General features: G+C 39.9%; 1 protein-coding gene across 1 annotated transcript in view; it reads right to left on the bottom strand.

Annotated features, from left to right (window-relative positions):
* The window catches only part of sspo (SCO-spondin), a gene marked incomplete at its 5' end in the record, with an annotated part of 125,118 nt that extends 99,278 nt beyond the window's left edge, over positions 1–25,840 (bottom strand). The window contains 17 exons of the mRNA XM_079661827.1: positions 6,449–6,701; positions 7,755–7,920; positions 8,019–8,237; positions 8,340–8,512; positions 8,979–9,105; positions 9,207–9,348; positions 9,433–9,682; positions 9,816–9,972; positions 10,639–10,764; positions 11,049–11,134; positions 11,357–11,515; positions 12,033–12,135; positions 12,335–12,558; positions 20,985–21,155; positions 23,415–23,497; positions 24,118–24,339; positions 25,773–25,840. Coding sequence (XP_079517953.1) covers positions 6,449–6,701; positions 7,755–7,920; positions 8,019–8,237; positions 8,340–8,512; positions 8,979–9,105; positions 9,207–9,348; positions 9,433–9,682; positions 9,816–9,972; positions 10,639–10,764; positions 11,049–11,134; positions 11,357–11,515; positions 12,033–12,135; positions 12,335–12,558; positions 20,985–21,155; positions 23,415–23,497; positions 24,118–24,339; positions 25,773–25,840 — 2,729 coding nt within the window. The remainder of the gene's footprint in view (positions 1–6,448; positions 6,702–7,754; positions 7,921–8,018; positions 8,238–8,339; positions 8,513–8,978; positions 9,106–9,206; positions 9,349–9,432; positions 9,683–9,815; positions 9,973–10,638; positions 10,765–11,048; positions 11,135–11,356; positions 11,516–12,032; positions 12,136–12,334; positions 12,559–20,984; positions 21,156–23,414; positions 23,498–24,117; positions 24,340–25,772) is intronic.
* Between the last annotated feature and the right edge of the window lie 763 nt (positions 25,841–26,603).

Genomic DNA, 26,603 nt, shown 5'->3' with positions numbered 1-26,603 from the left:
ATAGGAGGATGTGGATTTATTTTCTCTCACCTTATAATTACACAATCAAACAATCTATAATTTAGCTCTGGCCTTCACTCACAAAAAAAACATTTAGTTGAATTGGACACATTTTTCAAAGCTCAATTGACTGACATGCGATGACTGGGAATGATGGAAGAATCTGCGAGGAATGAACTAAGAGCAGAGAAATAATCATATATTAAAAGACAGCAGCTTCATAACAGGCCAACAAGAGTGACAGAGTGTGTCAGTGTGCAGTCTACCATTCTCTTAAAATACTCTGTCCAACAATATCAATCTCATGAAGAAAGGTTTTTTTAACGCTTATTCAAAATAGCAGAGAAACATGCATTCTTGTTCTCAGGAGGGGACATTGACAGAGGAGTACTGGAACAGTACACAGTAAGTACTTCATAGTACTTGTGGGGGTAGTTTCACTGGTACTGAGTACAACAGGATCAATCTCAGGAAGAACTACCCAGCTAGCGGGGAACGTTCTCACAACTTTGGCTAACATTACCGATTGGTTCTAATAAGGTTTTAAACAAACGTTTTAATCTGATGTTCAAAGAACCTTTTTAGGATGTTTATTTTTTCAAATAATGTTCCTATAAGGTTTAAGGTTAACGAAGACATAAAGTTTTAACTGCAACATTCAGAGGATGTTTTGAGGATGTTATTAAGGCCTGAGATGACAGAAAGTTTTTTTATAAAACGTTCCTTTAATGTGATATGTTAACAAAGGTGGAACGTTTTGCCTGCAACATTCTAAGGACGTGTTTTGGACGTTGTTGGGTAACACATTAAAGATGTTCTTTATAAAACGTTCCCTCAATGTTACATGATAGCAAATGAAGAACATTCTCCAAGCAACATTCTGAAAATGTTTTCAGGATGTTATTGAGGCCTGAGATGACAAAGTGTTTTATAAAATGTTCCTTTAATGTGATAAGTCAGCAAAGGTGGAACGTTTTGCCTGCAACATTCTAAGGATGTGTTTTGGACGTTTTTGGGTAACACATTAAAGATGTTCTTTATAAAACGTTCCCTCAATTTTACATGCTAACAAATGAAGAACATTCTCCAAGCAACATTCTAAAAATGTTTTCAGGATGTTATTGAGGCCTGAGATGACAGAAAGTGTTTTATAAAATGTTCTTTCAATGTGATATGTTAACAAAGGTGGAACGTTTTGCCTGCAACATTCTAAGGATGTGTTTTGGACGTTGTTGGGTAACACATTAAATATGTTCTTTATAAAACGTTCCCTCAATGTTACATGATAACAAATGAAGAACATTCTCCAAGCAACATTCTGAAAATGTTTTCGGGATGTTATTGAGGCCTGAGATGACAAAGTGTTTTATAAAATGTTCCTTTAATGTGATAAGTCAGCAAAGGTGGAACGTTTTGCTAGCGGGGAACGTTCTCACAACTTTGGCTAACGTTACCTATTGGTTCTAACAAGGTTTTAAAGAAACGTTTTAATCTGATGTTCAAAGAACCTTTTTAGGATGTTTATTTGTTCAAATAATGTTCCTATAAGGTTTAAGGTTAACTAAGACATAAAGTTTTAACTGCAACATTCAGAGGATGTTTTGAGGATGTTATTAAGGCCTGAGATGACAGAAAGTTTTTTTATAAAACGTTCCTTTAATGTGATATGTTAAGAAAGGTGGAACGTTTTGCCTGCAACATTCTAAGGACGTGTTTTGGACGTTGTTGGGTAACACATTAAAGATGTTCTTTATAAAATGTTCCCTCAATGTTACATGATAACAAATGAAGAACATTTTCAAAGCAACATTCTGAAAATGTTTTCAGGATGTTATTGAGGCCTGAGATGAGAGAAAGGGTTGTATAAAATGTTCCCTCAATGTTACATGATAACAATTGAAGAACATTGTCCAAGAAAGATTCTGAAAATGTTTTCAGGATGTTATTCTTTTTTTATAAAACGTTCCTGTTATGGCAAATATTAACACGGTCATGGTCAACGTCAGATTTATTTCTAGAGCGCTTTAAAAAACAAACTTGTTGCATTTGTTTGAAAAGGATGTTTTAAAAAAAAAATCTGATGTCACCACATTTTCCTTTTGAAAAAAACAAACAAGTACGTAATTCATGATAAGCTGTAACCAGATATTGCATGTTTGCGGTGGCATGTGTGAGTTCCCAGCTAGAAATGTTTGTTACCATTCGTTGTTCTAGGAATGTTTTCAGCGGGACGTTTTATTTTGGTTCCCAGAATGTTCTTCTGAAAGGTAGGATAACGTTCTTTAAAAACATTCTTGAAATGTTTGGTGATAACCTTCTTAAGATGTTTTTGATAACCTTCTTAAGATGTTTTTGATAACATTATTAGAAAATTATACCCTACTGTTCTTAAAACGTTTTCAGCGGGACGTTTTATTTTGGTTCCCAGAATGTTCTTCTGAAAGGTAGGATAACGTTCTCCAAAAACATTCTTAACATTTTTGGTGATAACTTTCTTAAGATGTATGAGCGCATACATCTTAATAATAAGTGCCGTACGAATTCTCTACATGATAGGAAAGGAGGTTTCAAACTCCCTTTATAACCTCCTTTAGCTTAGGAACCACTGGACCTCCCTCACCGAAAGGAGAGGAGAAAATGCTGCCCCACAATGCCTTGCAGCCGCAGCATTTGCATCACACAACAGTCGGCCGTTCACAGAAACAACCGATTATGACGGAGAAATTATATCATGAAACTTACGGTGCTTATTAAGCATTTTGAAAAGTATGTGGTAAGTTGCCAAAGTGCTTTGTTTTGAACGTTCATCAGTATTATAATCAAAAAGAGAAATATGAACGTTAGTTTTTACTGAAATTATTAAATAAAGTCAACATTTCACTGAGCTGTGTGGGGTTTGTTCAACTTTTAAAATATTTTTGAATGGTGATATACACAGGGATAGATGTTAAGGACTAACGTTTATAATAAATACATCCCAGCTAGCGGGGAACGTTCTTACAACTTTGGCTAACGTTACCTATAGGTTCTAATAAGGTTTTAAATAAACGTTTTAATCTGATGTTCACATAACCTTTTTAGGATGTTTATTATTTCAAATAATGTTCCTATAAGGTTTAAGGTTAACTAAGACATAACGTTTTAACTGCAACATTCAGAGGATGTTTTGAGGATGTTATTGAGGCCTGAGATGCATACTTGTCAACCCTCCCGATTTTAGCGGGAGACTCCCGATTTCATTGCCCTCTCCCGGTTTCCTCCCGGGGTCATATTTCTCCCGCATTTCTCCCGATTTCTGACAAAATCTGATTTACATACAACTGTTTCCACTCAGACTTTAATACAGCTACACACCATTGTTTGGTTTCCATGGTAACACGTCTCTTTAGTAGCGCGCACCAAATGCTCCCGATTTCTGAGGTCTAAAGGTTGGCAAGTATGCTGAGATGGCAGAACGTTTTTTTATAAAATGTTCCTTTAATGTGATAAGTCAACAAAGGTGGAACGTTTTGCCTCCAACATTCTAAGGATGTGTTTTGGACGTTGTTGGGGTAACACATTAAAGATGTTCTTTTATAGAACATTCCCTCAATGTTACATGATAACCAAAGAAGAACATTTTGAAAGCAACATTTGGATAATGTTTTCAGGAGGTTATTATTTTTTTATAAAATGTTCCTGTGATGCAAAATGTTAACAGGGTCATGGTCAACGTCAGATTTATTTGTAGTGCGCTTTAAAAAACAAAGTTGTTGCATTTGTTTGAAAAGGATGTTTAAAAGAAATCTGATGTCACCACATTTTTCTTTTTCGAAAAAAACAAGCACGTAATTCATGATATTGCATGTTTGCGTAGGCATGTCTGAGTTCCCAGCTAGACATTGTTGGTTCTAAAAACATTTTGAGGATGTTACCATTCATTGTTCTAGGAATGGTTTCATCGAGAAGTTTTATTTTGGTTCATAGAATGTACTTCTGAAAGGTAGGATAACGTTCTCTAAAAACATTCTTAAAATGTTTGGTGATAACATTGTTTGAACATTATACCCCAAGTGTTTTTGTTGTTTATGCACATATCTCTATTGTCATATGGATCGAATAACACTGAGAAAACCAAAGACAGACATATAGAAGAACGGACCGACTATCACTCCCCGTCCCTGAAACCCCTGTTAGTGTTTGTATGAGTTTGTTTCTACTGTGTGTCTCTCTCTCTGCCTGCTGGTCTGCTCTACACGGCTGGGAGCAATCTCCAATCAACCACACCTGCAACCTGCTCGTCAGCCACACTATGAAAACCTGCAGCCTGCACTCATTCCCTGCCGGATTGTTGCCGTGAACGGTTTGTTGCATGCCGCGCTTGCTTTTTACCAGCATATTCTTTGACAACTTTGCATGCTTTTGCCTCACACTGATTTTTGTGTCTCTCCCAGGAGCAATCCAAGGCCTTCCACACTCCCAAGACCAGCCAGGCCTCTCTACCCACCCTGGAACAACTGTTTCCCACTGCCACCATAACCAACCTCCACTCCCAGCTCCCCTTTTCTAATAAACAAAGGTTATTTTCACCAGCTGATTCCGTGTCATCCTTTTATATGTGTTAATAATCAAATTCCAATAGTTAAGTAAACTATCATAATCATCCTAATGACCACAGTGGTCAGTCCACTTAACCAGGAATTTTGAGTTGAACAATTACAGGAATATTATGTCTTTATGTTCTAATAATGTTAACATATTTTAGTAAATTGTTACAATAGAACATTTGAATAATTTCTTTAACATAAACCATGTTATCCTTCTCTAAAATAATAATATTCTGGCAACATAAAAAATCTAACTTGCAGCTGGAAATGTTTTAAGAACAGTAGGGCATCATGTTCTAACAATGTTATCAAAAACATTTTAAGAATTTTTTTAGAGAACGTTATTCTACCTTTCAGAAGAACATTCTGGGATCCAAAAAAAAAGCTTCTGGTGAAAATGTTTTAAGAACAGTAGGGCATAATGTTCTAACAATGTTTTCAAAAACATTTTAAGAAGGTTATCACCAAACATTTTGAGAATGTTTTTAGAGAGCGTTATCCTACCTTTCAGAATAACATTCTGGGAACCAAACAAACACTTCCCGCTGAAAACGTTTTAAGAATAGGAGGGCATAATGTTCTAACAATGTTATCACCAAACATTTTAAGAATGTTTTTAGAGAACATTATCCTACCTTTCAAAAGAACGTTCTGGGAACCAAACAAAAAATTCCCCCTGAAAACGTTTTAAGAATAGGAGGGCATAATTTTCTAACAATGTTATCACCAAACATTTTAAGAATGTTTTTAGAGAACGTTATCCTACCTTTCAGAAGAACGTTCTGGGAACCAAACAAAAACTTCCCGCTGAAACCTTCCTAGAACAATGACTAACATTCTCAGAATGTTTTTAGAACCAAAAATGTCTAGCTGGGTAACGGCAACAAAAAAGGATTCCCTCATCAAACTTAGCAGAAATGGCTTGATTTTGTTCTGAGCAGGGGACTTTGACAGAGGATTCCTAAAAAAAAATACACAGTAAAAGTACTTCTATGTATTGTAAGTAGTATAGGCTAATACAAAGTCAAACAGTATCAATTTCATTAAGAACTAATGGTAACATTATATTTTTATCATTCATCAAATATAGCAGAAAAACATGCATTATTTACTAAGGAGGGGACTTTGACAGAGGATTACTCACAAAGTAGCTACACAGCAAAAGTACTTAATTTTATTTCTGGTAGAAGTCAAACTAGAACCGAGTCCAAAAAATCATCACTCGTCAAATTTAGCAGGAATGAAGAGCAGCTGATTTGAAAAAACCAAGTGGAGATGCGGCTGAGTTGACCGCAGTGCAGAATCGCTGTATAGTTTACATTTCCTAACAATGTTGTCCATTTTAGACAGAGGCTTATTATATTTACAGCCCTTAATAACATCCATTTTCTGGGCTCAATATGTGTCTTGGCCGTTTTCGTTGTGATCGCTAAATTCACCTTGTTTCCCTTAACATTCACCGTTCCAAGCAAACGAGTGCTTTTGTTTTGAAATCACTTCCGTGAGTTTCGCCCCGCCCCTCGCTCCAATGACCATTTGACCATTTAGTAAGGTAAAAAGCAAAAAAAACAACCTTTCAGACGGTCTTCCGTTTACGTGTCTAATAAAGAAAAACAATTGGACGGTAGATACACGGATTCAGCAACAAGAATTATGTTTTGGTTATACTTTTATTCGTTTTCTATTGTAAATTTGATCATATTTTCCAGTTAAACCTGGTTCTATGAATATTTTAAAAGTATGGCAAGCAGTTTCAGTCAAGAAATTGTGTAGCTAAAAGTAACATGATATTATTTAGGCCATGGAGTCCCAGGTTTGAACACATTTTGAATCCCATTCACATGTTGTTCAGGAGTACATACCAGGTATTACAGCTGTTCTGTATTATCGCCCCAGGCCGGTATGTCTTGTCTCCTTGTACACAGGGGCACATGGTGATGGGCACACACTGGCCCTGGTGGTCCTGCATTAGTCCCGGTGGGCACTGGCAACCAGGAACACACATCTTAAGACTCATCTCACCCCCACTGGCATCGCAGCTCCAGCTGTCTGAACAGCAGCCCCCACAGGCACGGCCACATTCCTGGTACACCTGCCCCCCCGAACACTGGACAGCTGGGGACAGGAGAGGAGGAACTTCAAATTACTGTAGCTTGTAACATTTTTCTATTCTGCAAGAGCAACTTTCGACACTTTTACAAACTCATAACCATAGTGGACATCCTGGAATATTGTTTTTCGTTAAGCACTTTTACTCAGGTACAGTACTTAAGTCCAAGTTTGAGATGCTTTTTTAGCATTTTTTGACTTTCGTTACTGATTACTTTTCAGATAAAACATTTGAAATCCTATAAGGAGGATGTAAGTGTAGCCTTTACATGTTCATCATTTAACTGTAATATGTATTTTCTAAGTGTAATAATTATTATTTGTTGTAATATGTCATGCGTGCAATGTTTAGTCTTTTATTTTGAAGTCCAAGCTCACGTCTCGTTATGCTGTTCTCACGTGAGTTAGAGAGTGAGAACAAGACAAGAAACTGAGAGTAAGATGCACGGATACAGCTCTGTTAATTAAGTGTATTCTTATATATATAAGTTGTAAGGACTGAAGAATACTTCCCTCTGTTTTCAGATCATGCAGCCAAAGAGGTATGTTATTGTGTTTGTATTACTTTTACGTTTATTACGTGTAGTCATCTCACATGCTGTGCATGTGATTGTGTGTCTAACACGATACTATATTTGTCATTTAGACTGTTTGTTTATGTGAAGTTTTCACGGTGGATTCGGAGAGGAATAAACCCGTTATGAGAAAGCCACTTGTGTCTGCCTGTGCTTCGAGGGAATTACAGAGGATGATAAAAAACAATAGACATAGGGTCAATTGCATTCAGCTACTGCAATGTACATGATACTCCATCAATGATAATAATATAACCACTAAAGAGCCCATTTTACTCTATACTTTTACTATATACTTATTATACTTTTCTTTAACTTAATATGCACATTTTCATGATTGTACTTTTGACTTTGGTAAAAATACTTGAATACTTTTCACTACTTGTAAAAAGGCAATCTTATTAATAATAATCGTATTATTAGTATTTATACTTCAGTAAAAGGTTCTCTACCACTGCACTTCAAAAATGGCCTCCTCACTTACGGCAGAAAGTGTGATTCCGCCACTGGACAGTGACGCCCTCCTGGGCGCAGTGTCGGGCATAGGCAGTGAGGATGGTGCAGTGACAGGCCCTCTGTGGAACGCAACCACAAACCTCCAACAGACAGAGACGGAAATAAGGCTCCCGCTCCACCACGTCGTGACACACCTACGACATCAGAGAAGGAGACGCATGTGTGAATAAAGACAGAAGATAAACTAATTCCTGAGATAGTAGGAGATTTAAAACACTCCACTGCAAACTACCTGAAAGACGGGGCTGTGTATGACGGAGCACACTGTCTCTGCGTACTGTCTCCTCTGGGTGTATGTGATGCAGGGGTCAGGTGGAGCTCCTTTTGGTAGAGCGCAGTGCTCTGTCGTGAATTTGCTCGCAAACAATGACACACTGTTCTCCACATCTCCCTCTGGGGTGGTGAAGTCATCATGCTGGTTCCAGGTCAGCGTTCCACATAGGCCGCGCACCTTGAATACACCATTTTGGCACATATTTTTAGTATCAGAAATGCGGTTTCAACCAATTTGGGAGAGGCACAACTGAAAGAACCATACTAGGTTAAGGTTCACCTTATTTGCGAAGCCAGGTTGTAGGGTAATGATGGCCAAAGGTCCATCTAGGTGCCAGAGCAGCTGGGCTCCAAAAGCCTGGATGAGGAGAAATGAAGAGGAGGCCCTTCGCACAACCAGGTCCCCCGTTACCAAAGGCAACGGCTCCCTCTGGCCATTCAATGTCACTGTGCCTGGAAGGAACAATACCAACTGTAAGCTATCAAAAGACAAACATTTCAATAAATATTCTCACAATAGAAAAAAACGTTTAAAGAAGCTAGTAACTTTCAATAATTACATTTAATTAAATGGGTTTTTCAGAAGAAGTTGCATCCAGGGTGCGAGTGTGTTGAATTTGAAAAGTCTTTTACTTTAGTAAATGAGTTGAACATACACCCTAAAGATGATTTAACAAATGCTAGAGCATACAGTAAGATAGAGACATGCACCAAAGTACTTGGGAACTTCAGAGTCTCTTTTTTGTGTGTGTTGACCATTTTGCTTCAGGCAATTGAGCCTTAATTAATCAAAACAAATTTGAGAAGCATCAACTCCGAGAGATACTTATAATGATGAAGACAATATTAGCCATGTTGACCGTCCCTACGAACAAATGTAAAATGATAACAGTCAGGCTGCAGTGTGTAACCAACTCACCAGTGTCTGTGATGATGACTGTGGTACGGAGTGCTGTGACGGACATCTCCTTTAGACAACCGAAACCACCTCCGGCTGCACACTCCCCACAGCGCACAGTCACTACCAGCTTCCTGTCAACAAAGTCCTAAAAACATGCAGAACATTAGCTCAAAAGAGAAATGGCTGCGCACAAATTCATCTAATCGTGTATTTAACTGTGCATGGTTTGCTTGTTGAGTATCTCACCTCCACAGCAGTGAAGGGACAGTCTCCTCCCTGTAGTGAATACCTCTTTTTGTCAAAGGTGGTCACCTGTAGCCCCCCCATCAGAGTGCACTGTGCTGAGCACTTCTCCCCAGTACACTGCCACTGACCTGCTGTGCAGACACTGGGATGATAAAGAATAAAGAGAAGGATGGAAAGTGAGAAAGTTGGATAACTAAATAAAAAAAGATATAGGAAAGACACTTACCAAGTGTTGCATCTCTGCTGTATCTCATCCCCTGACTGGTAGGTGCGCCTGCGATGGAAACAAGGACAATCGTCCCTTTTCAGACAGAGTCCCTGGTGAAGGTAGAGTCCCGGTGGACACTCACAGCCCCCCACACACTCCTCTCTGCACTGACCCATGGCTGCAGGCCCGGGGGGCTGGGGAGACACACAGCTGGGGGGACAGGAGGACACACAGTCTGAAAACACCTGACCTCTGGGACAGACACGACCTGGAGAGACAGAGCAATGAGTAGGAAACAAAGTTAAAGGATGTTGTTTTGTATATTTTAGCATCTTGTGTCCTGCTGACTGTCTTGTAAAGAAGACTCTGGCTCATATTAATATGTTTTGAAATTTTTTTACCACATAGAGTTGCTGTCCTCCAGATAATGATGACATGTTGCTGAGCACACTCTCTGGCATAGCTGGCCAGGGTGTCACACACTGCTGAATCCCTCTCTTTGGTTGGCAGGCTACAGTACAGGTAGAGACAGGTGTCTATGTATGCTTCTGGGTCCAACTGTAAAACACACAGACACATATCTGGGTTTTTTAACAATTCATCTATACTATAGCTTGCAAAAACAATTTACTCCAACATTAATGTACAAATCCTGTGCACGGTGGCTTTGATCAAAGGACACACAGTGTATGAATGATCTTTTAGTGCATTGATAAACAGAACAAGCAGGGACAATCTTTACAAAATACATGAACAAGATATGCTAACACGTTTATTATGCACTGCAATGTCTTATAATTATTAACCATTATTGTTGACAAATAAGTCAGATGGACGTAAGCTTTGGAAAATAGCCATATCTTCATAAATGATTAACCAGTGAGATAGTACACCTTCTCATTAATGGTGAGTTTCAGAAAGAGAATTCAAAAGTACTTTCGGATAATGTATAGGTTGAACTAAAACCATTTATTCTGCAAATGATATAAGCTGTTACTTCCCATGTAGTCATTACAGTTAAGTTCTCTTTACGACAGCCTGATGACTCGAACCAATCCAACCTATTTCTTGGAACTGCTCTAACAATTGGCACTTGGTAAATGATTTACCTTTAGGAGAATTTTGAATTACAGCCCATTGCAGACTTGGCTTTCAAAGACATTTGATAAAAGCATCTATTGATAACGAAAAGGACAACTATGAAATAAAGTATGTGTGTCTGACCCGGGGATGGCAGTGTGTGAAGGGGGTTTCCAGCAGTTCGTGACACACTGACTCTGCCCGCCTGCGTAGGGCAGGGTCTCCTGAGACATCACAGCTGTGGCCAAGCTCTGCCGCATCACTGCAATCCTGAGGGAAGCAAGGGACACAGAGGGGGCTCAATTAATGAGGGTGAATCTCATTAATACACGTTACCATTCTTTTTGAGTACAGTACACACACAACTCTGCATTTATACCAAAACAGCTCCTCAAGTCATTTATCTCCAGGAGCAGAATTTTTAGCTCGTTTTTTTTTCAACATCAGTGTGTATTCAGTGAGCACAGATTTCTCCTTAAAAAATAAAACTCATAACAAAAAGTTATAATGTTGCAAAAAAGTGAAATACTCATTCAATGCATTCAGTGCAGTACTTCATTCTGCTGGTCAGGAACTTTCCAGGAGTTGCCGAAGCTGGCGGCGTACTGGGAAACAGTTCCACCCATTGTGGTGAAATCATCTATGGCACCAAGACACAAGTAGGTTACGCATTAAAAAGTTAAAAGAGTTAGGGTTACCAAAAAACAAGATACAGATACAGGTATAGAAATAACCCTGCAGGTCGGAAACAGTAAAAAACAGTAAAAAAATATTACTTGACTACATTGTGACCCTGGGATGTCTGTGATTCACATTATGAAAATACATTAGTGTGAGATTGTATTTATTGCACTTTACGCACCGTCAGCGTTGTTGTTGTAGACTCCACAGAGCCCCCTGGTGGCGGCCAGGTGCTCGGCGGTCACTGTCAGATACACCGTGTTGGTCAGGTCAAACTTTACTCTCACTCCCAGGCCGCTCTCCACAAACACAAAGTCCCCCAGCCAATGAACACTCACTCCTGTAGGAAGTAGAACCATTGTACATTTCTACTTTGCTGTACAAAATTGTTGCGTTGTTATAAAGTCGCTGACAGTATTTGTAGATAAAGAAAGCTGTTACCCAGTATGTAAGATCAAATTACTTGTCAATGGACTCAAGAGGAATAAGGAGATCATGTAATAAATAAGCTTATTATTACAAATACCGTCAACAATTGTATGTAAACTATAGAAACAAACTGTTATAATACAGTAGTATTTTACAGAATACTCTTGAATGATGATGGTATTATGTTAAATCGTTATTTAAAGGATCTTCTTGTACTGAAAGACAAGTAGATCCAAGGCACATACACAGACCTAGATTTATCAGTCTTCTTTCAATAGGCTGTGTAATAACATTTATTTTTGTTGCTCCAGTGCAGGTACTGATGTGTCAGGATTTAACATGACCATTTTACCATGTTGCCTGGTTAATAATGACAGACACAAATGAGACTAAGAGAGGGCTTTAGTGACAGCTCAAAAATACTTTACCATTTTGGAAGAGTGGCTCTCCATTTGCAACAGGAAGGTTGTTCAGCGTTAAGTTCTTGTGATGAATTGAAACCAAATCCAGACCCATCATCATCCTCAGAGCCTGAAAGCAGAGGGACACATACTCATCAACATTTATGTACATGTGCACAAAAAATTTCAAACATGTCTTCTATGGGCACCCAGGTAAACTCGTCCAATGTCATTGCCACTACAATCACGTGGTTGGAAAAGTCTTAAAAGAACAAGGATATACTGTTTAATCACTTCCGTGAACGATGTTAAATGGCCATGTTTCACACCTTACTGCAGTGTCCTCTGCCGTCACAGGCTGTACTGATGTAGACTGCCCAGGTGCCATCAGTAGACGCGGCCATGAGGTAGGTGCAGCTGCCCTGGAAGTGGAAATGCTTCCTGTCAAAAGTGCGGTAGTGGGCTCCACCCCAGGACATGCAGGTGGCCGAGCTCAGAGGCACCCTGACGCTCCCCAGCAGACCACCACGGACCATAGGGGAGGACTGGGAGTCTGGAAAGGAGGGGGAGGTAGTGAGTGACGGTTATGTGATATCAAATACAAGCAATGAGCATACTTTAAAGGTCCCCTATGATACTCTTTTTCGTCATTATACTCAGAGATGGGGTCGTTACTCAAAAAAAGTAATATATTACATATTACTTTTTTTTTAAAAGGAATACATTACTTTACTTCGTTACTTTACTCGCAGGGCCGCCCCCAGGCAGATCACGCAGACTGCGGAGGGTGCTTCATTTTGCGGAGGGAGCCTCATTTGAAGAGCAAATGCGGCGCACCAGTGTTACTCGTTTATGGGCATAGATATGTCTCATAATTATTTGTGTGAACATAAAAATCATTTACAACATTTACAACTTTCGATCCGGCATTTGTGAATCCATTTTGTATTTGTCGACCAAAAATGCACTTGCGGATCTCAAATCTCTGCTCGTGGATCTCACATTTCTGCTTGTGGATCGTCTTTTTACACACACGGAATTTTGAGACATATTTTCCGCCGGTCTCGGCTAAAATCTACTGTGTCACTCGGTTATTTTCGGAAACCACGTGATGGCCCGCTGATGACGACATTTCCGCATGATTTCAAAATAAGAGCATGATGGTTTGTTTAATGCTGTGTTTTTATATTATAATGAACAGCGGAACGCATGTTATAGTGATACAGTAAGTTTGTGTTAGTTTATTGGTTCAATATAGCGTATATCGAGCACTTTCGTTGATGTTGAAGTACAGGCTATAGCCTACGCCAGGGGTTCCCAAACTTTTCCATGCCAAGGCCCCCCAAAAATCTTTAGCTTCTGGCCGGGGACCCCCTTTGCAAACCCACCAACAATGCTACACAATATGTCACACATCAACTTTAAGAACGTTTTTGTTACTTTTATTCTCTATTCAATACTGTAATTATTACATTTGTTTAGCATGAGAATAATATTAACAATATGTTTTCAACACAGAATAAGATTTGTATGGCAGGGCATCTTTGTTCCACCACAATGTTTTTCTTATTATAGACACTATGTTGCAATACATTTTACCCTACAGAAAATATATTTACATATGCAAGAGTTTTTTTTTTTTGTCTTTCTTGCATTATGTCTTCAAAAGTTTTCAGTCAAAAAAGAAAAAAAATCTATTAAACTGACTTGGTTCTGTAAGTTCAACACTATATTCCCATTGAATAACAAACCTTTCAACAAACTGTTGATGATACAAAAACAGAAAAAAGAAACCAAACCTCTCTTTTGTGTGTGTGTGTGTGTGTGTGTGTGTGTGTGTGTGTGTGTGTGTGTGTGTGTGTGTGTGTGTGTGTGTGTGTGTGTGTGTGTGTGTGTGTGTGTGTGTGTGTGTGTGTTTTGGAAGTGACAGACAGTGATCACACTAGTGGGAGGGATGGGCTTGGTGGCTCCTACACAGTCTGTCAAGCCTGGGCTTAATGTCTGTCAGTGCCATACGCATGTCATTGTCCACATGTAGACGTGCTCTATGTTTAGTTTTGAGTACCTTTAAAGTTGAAAAGCCAGACTCACACAAGTAAGTTGTTGCAAAAGGGAGAAGGCATTTCAGTGCCCTGTCAGCCAAGGTGGGATAGTCCTTTCTTACATGTAGCCAGTAGTTAGACAGGGGAAGAGCCTCAACGTTTAGTTTTAAATCCCCTGAGTTTGTCATCTCAATCAGCTCCTCCTCTGACTTTATGTCCAAACTAGAACCGACACCGGGGGAAAAGGGGTTCCTAACCCAGTTTAAATGTGTGTTTTCAAGGTCAGGGAAATAGTCTTTAAAATATCCTTGGAGGTGCTCCAGGTGGGACTGGATCATTGGAGAGATGGAGCCCAAATCATCACATGACAGCAGCTCCTGGTGAAGTAGTGGGAACATCTCTGTGACTCCCTCCTGGAGCTTGTTTGACCACAGCATAATCTTTTTGGAAAAAGCACGCACTTTGTCTTGCACCTGCAGTATGTACGTGTCACGTCCTTGCATGCTTTGGTTCAGTACATTTAGATGCAGAAAAATGTCTGACATGTATGCAAGTTTGCGGATCCAGGTTGCATCAGTGAACCGCTCTGCCAGCTGATGCTTTTCAGAAGAGAGGAACTCTCCAACCTCCCTCCGCAGCTCATAGACACGGTTCAAAACTGCGCCCCGTGACAGCCAGCGCACGTTTGAGTGAAGCAGCAGCCCCTCAAAACGGGCGCCCATCTCATTACAAAGCAGGGTAAACAGTCTGTGTTTCAAGGGGCGGGCTTTTATAATTTTTGCGACAAGTGCCTCACGGTGGAGCATGCAGTGTGTGGCGACTACATGCGGGGCTTTCTGCTTAATGAGAGCGGTCACTCCACTGATCTTGCCGGTCATTGCCGCGGCTCCGTCCGAACACACCCCCACACAGCGGGCCCAGTTCAATCCGTTAGACTCGATGTAATCGTCCAAAACTTGAAAAATATCTTTCCCAGTGGTTCTTCTTTCAAGTGCTTTACAAAACAGTATTTCCTCGACAAATCTCTCCTGGGAAATAAATCGAATGTACACAAGCAGTTGGGCCTCATTCGATATGTCTGTGCTCTCATCTAGTTGAAGAGCGAAGTACTCGCTGGCTCTCACCTGCTCCAAAAGCTGAGCAGATACGTCCTGCGCCATGTCACCAATCCGTCGGCTGACGGTGTTGTCCGAGAGTGGGACAGCGTCAATTTTTTTAGCAGCATCCTCGCCAAGCAATTCTCGGACAATGTCTTTGGTAGCTGGTAAAAGCAAATCCTCTCCGATTGTGTGAGGTTTTTTTGCACGAGCAATGTGGTATGAAGCTAAAAATGATGCCTTCAGGGCCCGCTCGGGAACGGTAGCTTGCTGTGTGAATGCAGCAGATTGCCTGGCCAAATGCTCCTCTTTACGTCTGAAGAAGTTTGCCGTTTTTTCGGCCTCTGCCGGATGTTTTTGCATCAAGTGACGCTGAAGTTTCGAAGGTTTTAAACACTCGTTTGAGAGGGTCTCCAGACAGAGCACACACTTCGGGCAATCATGGCCATTTTTCTGTATGGCTGTAAAGCCATACTTAATGTACGCTGCCTCGTACCTTCTGATTTTAATTGGCCAGGAGTTCTTAGGTTTTTTTGCAGCAGTGTCCTCCACAGCAGGGCTGTTGGTCGGTTCCGTTGACCTGTTCTTTGTCAAAAACCTGTCCATTTTGAGCTAGCTAGCTTGCTCGCTTGAGGAGCAAAGCAGCTTGATAAATGGCGCAAACCGCCAGGTCTAAACATGACGTCATGGCGTCGTGAACGATGTTTTGACTGGTAGGCAATCAGAAAGATGACTATGGCAAATTATATGTTCCATTATTATAAATTATATTTTATAATTATGATTTTTTTTTAAAAATCAGATTTAAAATATTTATTAAAAAATAATTAGAATTTTTTTTTTTTGTCTTTCCTTTTTTTTTTCTTATCTTCCCTCCACTTTTCTGAGGCCCCCCTAGCGCCCCCTGGCGGCCCCCCAGGGGGCCGCGGCCCCCACTTTGAAAACCACTGGCCTACGCCACTTTCGGGTCCCGTGGGAGCAGCTGGCAGCGAAGCAGCCCAGATAAAACTCTTTCTTCATTGTTTGTTGTCTATTCAGTGAAGCGGGTCAAAGTTACAAAGCACTTCACATCTTATTAATCGGCATAATTTTACCTTACCAGTGCAGTAATAAAGTAATCTGTAGAAAATCACCGTATTTAGGTTAGCCTTCATAGTAAGGCTACATTAAATGTTATAATATTCATCGTGTCCTTTCTGCATATATTCCTGTCTATTGCTTTCATTTGTATTTAATGTTATTGTGTTTATACTTGTTTCCACACATTTCACAATTTGGGATGAATCAAGTATCTATCTATATATGATATCCATCTATCTATCTGTCCGTCCGTCAGTCAGTCCGTCAGTCCGTCAGTCAGTCAGTCAGTCCGTCAGTCAGTCAGTCAGTCAGTCAGTCAGTCAGTCAGTCTGTCTGTCTGTCTGTCTGCCTGCCTGCCTGCCTGCCTGCCTGCCTGCCTGCCTGCCTGCCTGCCTGCCTGCCTGCCTGCCTGCCTGCCTGCCTGCCTACTAGCTGTTTTGTTTGGAAAGGTTTTGTCATTGTATTGCTCTTTACCGGCACCTGCAGAGCACAGGACTTTACATTGTACTTACAATTTTACATTGTAACTTTGACCCGCTTGACTGAATACACAACAAACAATGAAGCACACCTAACAGTGCCACAATAATGTCACCTAATGTTATTGAGTTAAAATATCAATATTGTGGCTTTCCAAGTTAACATTGATTGATATGACTGCGATTAAATCAGCATATACTTCTGCCAGGAGATGCCACCCCTTAAATTCTCCTGCCACCCTCTTGCCACCCCATGAATATTTGTCTAGATCTACCCCTACCCTACAGGCAGATCACGGAGACTGCGGAGGGTGCTTCATTTTGCGGAGGGAGCCTCATCTGAAGCGCAAATGCGGCGCACCTACTCGTTACTTTACGGCCCGTCCAGACCCTATGGTCCACACACAGGCATGAAAAAAATCTTGATGCTGGGCGTATCTGAAGCTTGGCGATTTTTTGCGAGCAACGCGACCAACAACCAATCACATGAATCTCCCGCCCCCGACATACAAAGCAATAGCAATGTTAAAACGAAGTAAACTGGATATAAACTCCCAAAACAGGCGAAAACCTACCAGTTTCACCCACTGTCTCTGCCACCTCCCTCCATGCCTGGTTCCTCCGGTTTGTATAGTTCCGGTCGTAAAGAACCGGGTGATTTGCTACCGTAATATCTCGTTTGGAATATGAGGAAATGAACTGCGGTCTGGCTCTCCCAGCTTGCACGCAGTTTGATTGGCTAGCGCTTGCACTGGCGGGATTTGCATAAACGGGATTTGATTGGCTGATGTCAGCTTCGCAAGCATTGGGAGCATCAAAAGTTGAACAGCTTGGAGCTGGGCGTGTCTGAAGCTTGGAGATTTTATTTGAGCAACGCGACCAACAACCAATCACATGAATGTCCCGCCCCGGACTGTAAACTAACTATAAACTGGATATTAAATCCCCAAACAGGTGAAAACCTACCAGTTTCACCAACTGTCTGCCACCTCCCTCCATGACTGGTTCTTCCGGTTTGTATCCCGGTAGGTGAAGAGGGTCTGGTCATACAAAACCGGGTGATTTGCTACGGCGATAATTAGTTTTTCCTCCATCTTTTTTTGAAATATAGAAATGAACGGCGGGATATCTCAGATTTTTGGAAATGGGATTTGATTGGCGGGCGCTGGCTACTCCGGCGTCTCTGGCTGCAGAGAGCCGTAGACGGCGGAGAGGGACCGCTATGCTACCAACAATTCAGTTCGGCGAAAAGCGAGGCAACGTGAAGTCAACCCATTCAAAGTGAATGGGCAGACGCGTTGGAAACCGTTTTTGAAGCTGTCGAAGCTGTAGTGTGGCATCAAAAAATCTTGAAGCTGGGCGTGTCTGAATAGGTTACCTTTAACGGCCCGTCCACACTAAAGCTTAAAAAAAAGCTTGCCGGCGGGCGTGTCTGAAGCTCGACCAACAACCAATCACATGAATCTCCCGCCCCTAACTGTAGTGTGATTACTGATTTTATAAAAGTAACGAAGTAGCGCGTGTCGGGCCATGTTAGCAACTGTACTGTGATTACTGAATTATAAAATTAATGCGTTACATTACTCTGTTATCGACAAAAGTAATATTATTACAGAGACACCCTAGGTGAATAGGGTAATTTTTTTAACTTAAAGGTATCAGCTAGACATTTCTCAAGTTAATTACTTACAATAAGGCAATTGTTTTTTGTATTACAAGTTTTCTGAAATAGCATGTTTAAATATGCAAATTAGCCATTATCTCATTAAATATGTGCATATTTTAACACATTTCAGGAATCGAAATCTGAACTTTGGATAAAGCCAGGTTCAAAATTCTTGTTTCATTTTATAGTCATATTAGTATCTAAGGCTTTTACAGAAGGGGTATTGGATATCTCTTTTTATCACTGCATAAATCAGAAAATACTGTCAACAGCCCTAAAATATCAATTTTCGCCATGTTGTTAGGTATACAATGTTGTATAATTCAGGCTATGAATGATATATGAACAAACCCTTCAGTAAAAGCCTTCATAATATTGATAGGAATATAACTGGAAGGTTTGGTGTATATACTGAAGTTGACATTTCAAACTCAGAGTAGGAGAAAAAACTCATTTTGAGAAAATGACCTTTAAAGATTGCAGTGAGGCGCGAGCTAAACCCTCCTGTTCTTTGGATGACAGCTTGCGCATCGACGCACTCCGTGAAGGTATTTCATGTTCGGGGTCATTTCTTTTCTGTATAACCTTGCTTCGTGCAAGTGACAATTGTTGTCGTCTTCTCTGTAAACGTTTTTTTCGCCGTTCTTTTGCCATTTTGAGATTTACATTTCTAGCGGAAAGCTAACCAGGAAGTGTTTTAGCACACCACGTGACGCATCTGAACAAATCACGTTGTCAGAAATTGACACCAGCCAATGAGATTTCGTTTCTTGGTTTAAGACCCCTTTGTACTTTCACGATTTGTTGCTGATACAAAGGAAACGACCATATTTTGATCTGATGAGATTGTGCAGGAGAGACACAGCTTTCCAACGATATCTCTGATGACATTGTGCACACAGCGGTCGCGGTACTTTATGTTACTTTAGAATGCTAACTTTTGGTGAATTTAGGAGAAATCTACTGACGCAAATAGACAAACTATCGTAAAATAAACACTTAAATGTGTATTTTGTACGTTTTCCTTCCAAAAGCCTGAAAGAAAACATGTTACAGGGCTGCCAACACTCACTCATTGAGCGTGAGAGTCACGCAATTAACCCATATCACACGCACTCACGCCACACTTGCCTTTCCTCACGCTAAGTTTTCGTCCAAAATAAATAGGCCTATATATAAAAATGAATTGAAGGAGCAGCAAACTGAGCGGTCTACGAAATGAGACGGTCTTCTGGCTTAGTTCAGTAAAGTTGGAACGATATTCGGAGATTCTGATTTCACGGATCAATAACTCATGAACAAAACGTTATTCAGATACAAATGACGTCTCCTAAGTACCGTGGTAAGGTTGACAACGAACTACAATCACATTTTGATCAAAAAAAGCCAATACGCGCCGTCCTCCGAGCTGGACACATTACATTGGTCTCTATCCGCAGCCGGAGAAGAAACGAGTGCTCAGGGACCCTCTGCAAAGTGCAACTCCGAAATAAGTGAATACAATAATATTCAATCACTATTATACAGCTTATTACTACCAAACTCACGACTACACAATAGTCTCCTGGTGGTCATACTAAAGCAGAGTTTTGAAGAATATGCTTTTGAATAATTTTGGGGAATATTTATAATGTAAAATCTTCAATAAATATGGCATTATCTTAAATAACTTTACAATTATACCGTATATTTCTTCCAAAGTCACTATTTGCATTGTTGTTGTTAGCATCTGGTTAGCTAGCTGCGCTAACGGATAGAAGCTGTTTCTCAAACAATGAGAGGGAGAGCTCTCTCCTGTCAGGCTGAGAGAGATAACTACAGCTCAGTGAGGTAAGGGACTCTGTTTAGATAGTTAACTTTAGTCTAGTTATCTCAGTGGGTCTTAAACGTTTTGGTCACCATTTATGAGAATAAATGAAAAACAGTTATGAAATAGCCTACTATGACAGTAAAACAAAAATACAGTTTAAAAGGGGAGTGATTTGTAAAATATCCATAAAGAAAATCTGTTTCCAGTTCTGTTTCATATGGGTGTTGAGAGATGTATCCTTAAATTCCTTTTGCTCTCAAAATGCACCAGGTTGATGCATTTAACTTCAATATTTAAAAAATAAATCTTCCCGGGGGAGCAGGCCCGGACCCCCCGGAGGTGAGGACTGTTTCAAAAGTGCTGATTCTGGGTCTGTTACTTTAGATGAAAATAAGGAGCCACTCCCCAAGACCCTCTGCGAGATGATTGGTTACAAAAAACAATGGTGCTCTAGGAGGAGATTCCGGTGATAAGGTGGGCGGGGGTTACCTTGGTTGGTTATTGGCTCATAGTTACACAACCCAAAAAAACATTATGACATCACAAAGTGGCAAAAATCTGATCAACTCATTTTCAGACAGGTTTTTATATAAATGGATCAGGACAAAAAGAGAGCGAGTCTTTTTTCCTGAAACTTTCAGAATCTCTTTAAACAGAGGGGACACATATGTATGTAGAAAAAACATGAAAAAGTGGATTTTGTATAATATGTGACCTTTAAAAAAAGATAATAAATTCACTGCAACTCATCAAATATAAAAAAAAAAACATGTAAAAACGTGTATGTTCATGGATACTCTCTTACCAGGAAGAAGTGTGTAGGTGCATGACAAGCAGGTCTGGTCGGACGCATTCCTCCAGCTGATCCCCCATAGGCTGCTGCAGCACTGCTCCATCGGCATGAGAGAGGCGTTATGAACACCAGGGAATGCATCACAACTCCATGTGGAAAAGCACTGGCCACGTGCACCCACACCTGGGAAGTAGAGAAAGAGAGAAAAGGTTAGAAACAAGGTTGAGGAACTTAAATAGAGAGGATGGGGGTTCGAAAAAATTAACGCTTTGTAAAAATGTATCTTTAAAATACTTTTCAAATAGTGAGTGGTGTGTTTTTCAATGAATCCATTCAATGATAATGTTTTACATTTTGACAAAAGTAACTGTTACAGTAACACAGAGCCGGCCCGACCCATTAAGCGACATAAGCGGCCGCTTAGGGCCCCGCAGCCACTAAGGGGCACCCTAGCAAAACATTTTATTATTATTATTTTTTTTAATTTAAAAAATAAATAAATCTCAGAACACCGTCGCCGTGATATGTATGTTTAATTAATGTTGTTAATATGCCTAGATTGCCTACTCTCAAATTCATGTATTATATTATTGAGTCAATAATAAAATACATTAACCGTGCTTTACCTGAACCTCATCATGACACAAGAGAGGACGGCAGGATTGTAATTTCCCGTGTTCAGTGAATGCAACAGAGGCAAGACACCAGACCAACCAGAGAGTTGAATGGAAATAAACATTGTCTTATTGGCTCACAGGTACCTATCCTGTGAGCTGTGACAATGTTTAAAATAAACTTTCAGTCGGACTCAGAGTTTTTGAAGATGGACATAAGAAAACATTTTCTTAAAAAATACGACAATTCTCAAGTGGTGGCTCACACAACAACCCCATAGCCACTACTTGAGCCAGGTAAACAAGGTATGTCAATGTCAGTAAACTTCCAAGTTATGCGAACATGTAAGCAAAGCATAAATTACAGCTACGTTGATGTTACTTTGAATAGCGAGGGTAAGCTAAACCGTTAGCAAGTAGCTATAGCTAGCCAGATATATTAAATAAACACTTTGTCATATAATCTAAATGTAATGTTTTTTAGCGTTACCTGGTGATTTCAAAGAAAGCTCTCTGGGAAATGTTGACTTACTGTTCAACATGAAGCTAGAAGCTACCTTACAGTACACAGTTGATCAGGAGTCCTGTCAGTTAAAGTGTTTCACAGTTAGCTTAGCTAAGCATCAACCTAGCACTGAAATATATGGATGTTATGTGACAGTATTTCTGAGAAAAAGTCAGCTGAAATGGTGGCAGAGTTGCCACTGCTTTACATGTCAACAGCATGTTTGAACTTATTTGCAGCACTAAATGTGGCTGTTTGGCCACTGAAATTGCCATAACAACACCTGAATTTAAATGTGCAACCTCTTTTTGTGACAGATTTTTGCAAAAATTATAATTCTTCTGAATGATATTCCTATTGACAGCTAGTTTTTATGTGAACATTATGAGATGGACAGCCAGAGAGAATACATGAGAAACAGTTATGAAATACAATATGACAAAACAAGAAGTTTAAGTGATTTGTAAAATATCCCAAAAGAAAAATCTGTTTACAGTTCTGTTTCATATGGGTGTTGAGAGATGTATCCATAGATCTCTCAATTTTTCAATCAAAGTGCACCAGATTGATGCTTTCAACTTCAATATTTAAAAAAAAATCTTCCAAGGGGAGCATGCCCCCGGACCCCCCTAGAGGAGGTGAGGACCCCCCTAGAGGAGGTTAGGTCCGAGGTGTTTACATGCTTATTTATACAATATGTGTGCTTATGCTAACATTATAAGACAAAAGTTGGTTCCGTGTTGTGTGTAGTGAGAACGCGCTAGAGTGAGGGGGGCCCCCAAGCCAAAGCTTGCTTAGGGCCCCCAAAAGTCTAGGGCCGGCCCTGCAGTAACATATCTAATGTAGGGTGTCTCCTATTCAATTTTGGTTGGTTCAATTGGCTTTGGTTACAACCTTTGGTTACAACCTTTGGTTAAACTAGGTATTAAAAAAACAATATGTCAAATATGAATGTCATCCGCTGCTTCATTTTGAGTAAAGTAATTCCCACACGTCCCTCTAAATCTTTTAATTGTTTCCATTTCCCCTCATCAACCTTGAGTAAATAATTGGTCAATTTTATACCTTCCATGCCAGGAAGTCATCTGTACCTACCGTCTATGTACTATGCTGCTTACCCTGGGAAATGTACCTTTGTCTGTACCTTATTTAAATCTAATAAAATAACATTATTGTTCTTTATTATTGATTTTTTTCTTAATTATTATCTCATATTTAGTGAAGTACAGTAAATATGTCTAACTTGTAGACATTTGTAGTCAGGATATAATGTTTCATTTCAGACGTTTAATAAGAACAGATTACTTTGATTCTTGTCCTTACCCTCAGAGCAGCGTGGTCCGCCCCAGCCCTCACAGCAGGCCTTCACGGTTTTGTTTACCATCAGGTTCTGTATCTCTGGGAGTCTAGGATCCACAGACACAGCAGAGGAAAGTAAATATACTCACAATACTGCATCACTGCAAATGTTAAGAAGAGTGTTTTCTTCAAATTCTCCTTCTTTTGGAATACAAAAGCGTATATGAGCCAGTGCTCTGAATTGATTCAACAAGTTTCCCTTATTAAAGCAAGTTATTGGATACTTACACACCTTGAAAAGTAAAATATTTACCCCAACTAACCAAATGGAACTTTTAAGAAACATCAAACATTGTTATAGAGAAATGTCTGCCTTTTATAAAGCCAATCAATCCTAATCAAGTTATTTTAACATGAGGATGCAACATGCACATAGGATCCTGCTATTCTCCCTTGACCCACCACCACCACACACAGGGGCCCTTCATAACCAACAGGAGTCACTGTTGGAGCAACATGGTTATGACACCTCGCCACATTCTCACCAAAACACCTTGTCAATGGAGAAAATGTGATCTGGGAACATGTTTCAAAGTGGCTTTTTCATCTGATCCACACTGACAATACTGTGTTAATCGTTAAAGCTTTTTCATGTACTGATTCACCGTTAGTGACCTTGTTTAACAACAATTTGAAATAAATTGAACTGACAACTCTTTATACTTACTTGTACACGAAACAGGATGCCTTTGGACCCTGTTGTTTGTAGTACAGTGCGATGCCATCGTCACCTCCATGCTTGACGCGCATCCTGTCCACATCTAGTCTCCAACCTTGGGTGTTGAATTGATACACCTCTGAGCAGCTCACTTCAAGCTGCAGACGCGGGGAAAGAACCCGCTCCACCCTCTCCTCCACCGTGTGTTCACACAAGTGTCTGGAGCACCAAACACAGTTTTAATGCCCCCTTGTATTTTTAAAGTGATCTGTTTAAATCAAGTTCCTGAATTCCCTTTAACTTCTGTTCTCTACTGGTATAACAGTCCTCATTATAAAATAATTAACAAGACAAAGATATTAAGCGATGTGTTATTTGATAGTGAAAATGTAAATACTCATCCAGTTTACTTAAAATATGCCCGCTTACAATTCTTAAAAAGGTACCCGACTGATTTAGTACCCTGATACAGCAAATAGTTTAGCACTACATTTTATTCTCATTAGCCACAACTGCAAATTACTTGCATGTACACCATTCTAAAAAAGATACATTCATCTATTTAGAATTATTCTTCACCTTACAGATCCACCTTAAATATTGATTCTTATGTGAGTTTTGGATTTTAAACATCTACTGCAACAAGTATCTCTAATGAACCTGAGTTGGGCCGATTGTTTGGGCTCTTTTGAAGCATTATAACTATATGAATGTACCATTATTGTGCTGTTTCAGTGGTTTACATTGTGATATCTGGTGAATTTAGCTCATTACGGTTGTCACATATTATCTTTCTCACCTTCCTCATCTCTATACCCGACTCTACTGTCTACAAAATTATCTTAAATGTTTACTGGTCTCATGCTCACCCCATTCCCATCACTGTCTGCAGTCCAAGCAGAGTCAGTAGAAGGGTCTCCAAGGCCCTCTGCTGAATGTTTCTGCTTAATGTGCCTGTACAAAAGTTTCAGTCTAAGTATTTTATAAATCCAGTAAAAAAATCAAATCAACTAATTTGTCCTGATATTTAACTATAGATGGCTGAAAATGTTTGATCATCATATGTTGTCATTGTGAGTGATCAAACAAACCCATCTAAGATTCCTTAAATGTTTACACCTTTTCTATAATTCTTGCTGGTACAATTAAAAAAGTGCACTTACCTTTGAAGTGCTTTTGGGAAATCTGGGCCATTATAAATCCTTGGCCTGGTAATCAATATTTAGCTTTTGTTCATTCACTTTCCTTGTTTTCCTTTATTATTTTCCATGTTGCTCCATCCAACAGCATGTAATACACTCCTCTGTGATACTTTGCCTTATGGGGGGAGCGGAGCCCCAGATGCAGCGTTTTAAATGTGGGGGTCGACTCATGGGATGTACAGCATCTGAACCTGCTGCTATTGGATACAAGTGGTAAGGTCACAGCTGGATGGGCAGGCATTGGTCCCCCGACCTGTGACGGACACATCCACTGACCTCGCCCCGTCAAACATTACAGGACACTGGAGGTGATGGCGGGGGTGGTGGAGCCTCAGCCACAGAAGAAAGAGATGTTTGTCAGAGCCTAATCCTTTAAAGAGAAACGTTTCGGGAAGGATGATGGGGGAATTTATTCAATGAAGCTTGTCAACAGACATGGGGCCTGAAGGCTTTTAAACTCACCAATATCCCAGTCTGACCTCCTGACCCCACAGTGAGGTGGCCCAAACACAGCTGTCACCAGGGTACATGTTAGCCTGAGCCCAGAGGAGAGGAAGGAAAAGCTACTGATGTCACAAGGGTAGGATTTAATGGTATAAGCAAAACAGTGCGTCATAATTGACTTCCCAGCAAACTCTTCACTTGAGCCTTGGATACATTGTGTTTTCTTTATAGTGATAGCAATGAGCTGTGTCATGTTGTTAGCTCACTGCTTCATCACCATCACCATTTCCTAGAAGCAGGATGAGGATAGAGAAAGGGAGGAAGGTTGGAGGAACAGGTTTCCGTGGTGTAAAGTAACTAAGTGCAATAACTCAACTACTGTACTGAAGTACAATTTTGAGGAACTTGTCCTTTATTTGAGTATTTACATTTTTTGCTACTTTGTAGTTCTACCCCGCTACACTTCAGAGGTAAATATTGTACTTTGTATCCACTACATGTAATTCCTTTAGTTACTTTGCAGATATAGATTAAGAATAAACAATAAGACTGACACTCAGCTATGACTTTAGTTACACCTGGATTAAATTCACAAGCTATCCAGCAGTAAATCAGGTAATTTAAATTAGTTCCAACTTTACCTTCTCTGATAATCACACCAATACATCAATAATTATAATCAAAACATACAAAATATATGATTGGGAAATGGTCTAATCTGCATAATAAGTAGCCTACTTTTATGAACAATACTTTAATGCTGATATTTTGAAGTTTACTTGTAACATTTTGCTACAGTAGATTATGCTTTATCTCTGCTTTATCCCTTTATCAGTGCACCTTTATCTA

The sequence above is a fragment of the Notothenia rossii genome (assembly GCF_949606895.1).
Source record: "Notothenia rossii genome assembly, chromosome: 12".
NCBI classification, from domain to species: Eukaryota; Metazoa; Chordata; class Actinopteri; order Perciformes; family Nototheniidae; genus Notothenia; species Notothenia rossii.
The sequence above is the reverse complement of the archived record's forward strand: the minus strand, read 5'-3'. Positions and strand labels throughout refer to the sequence as shown.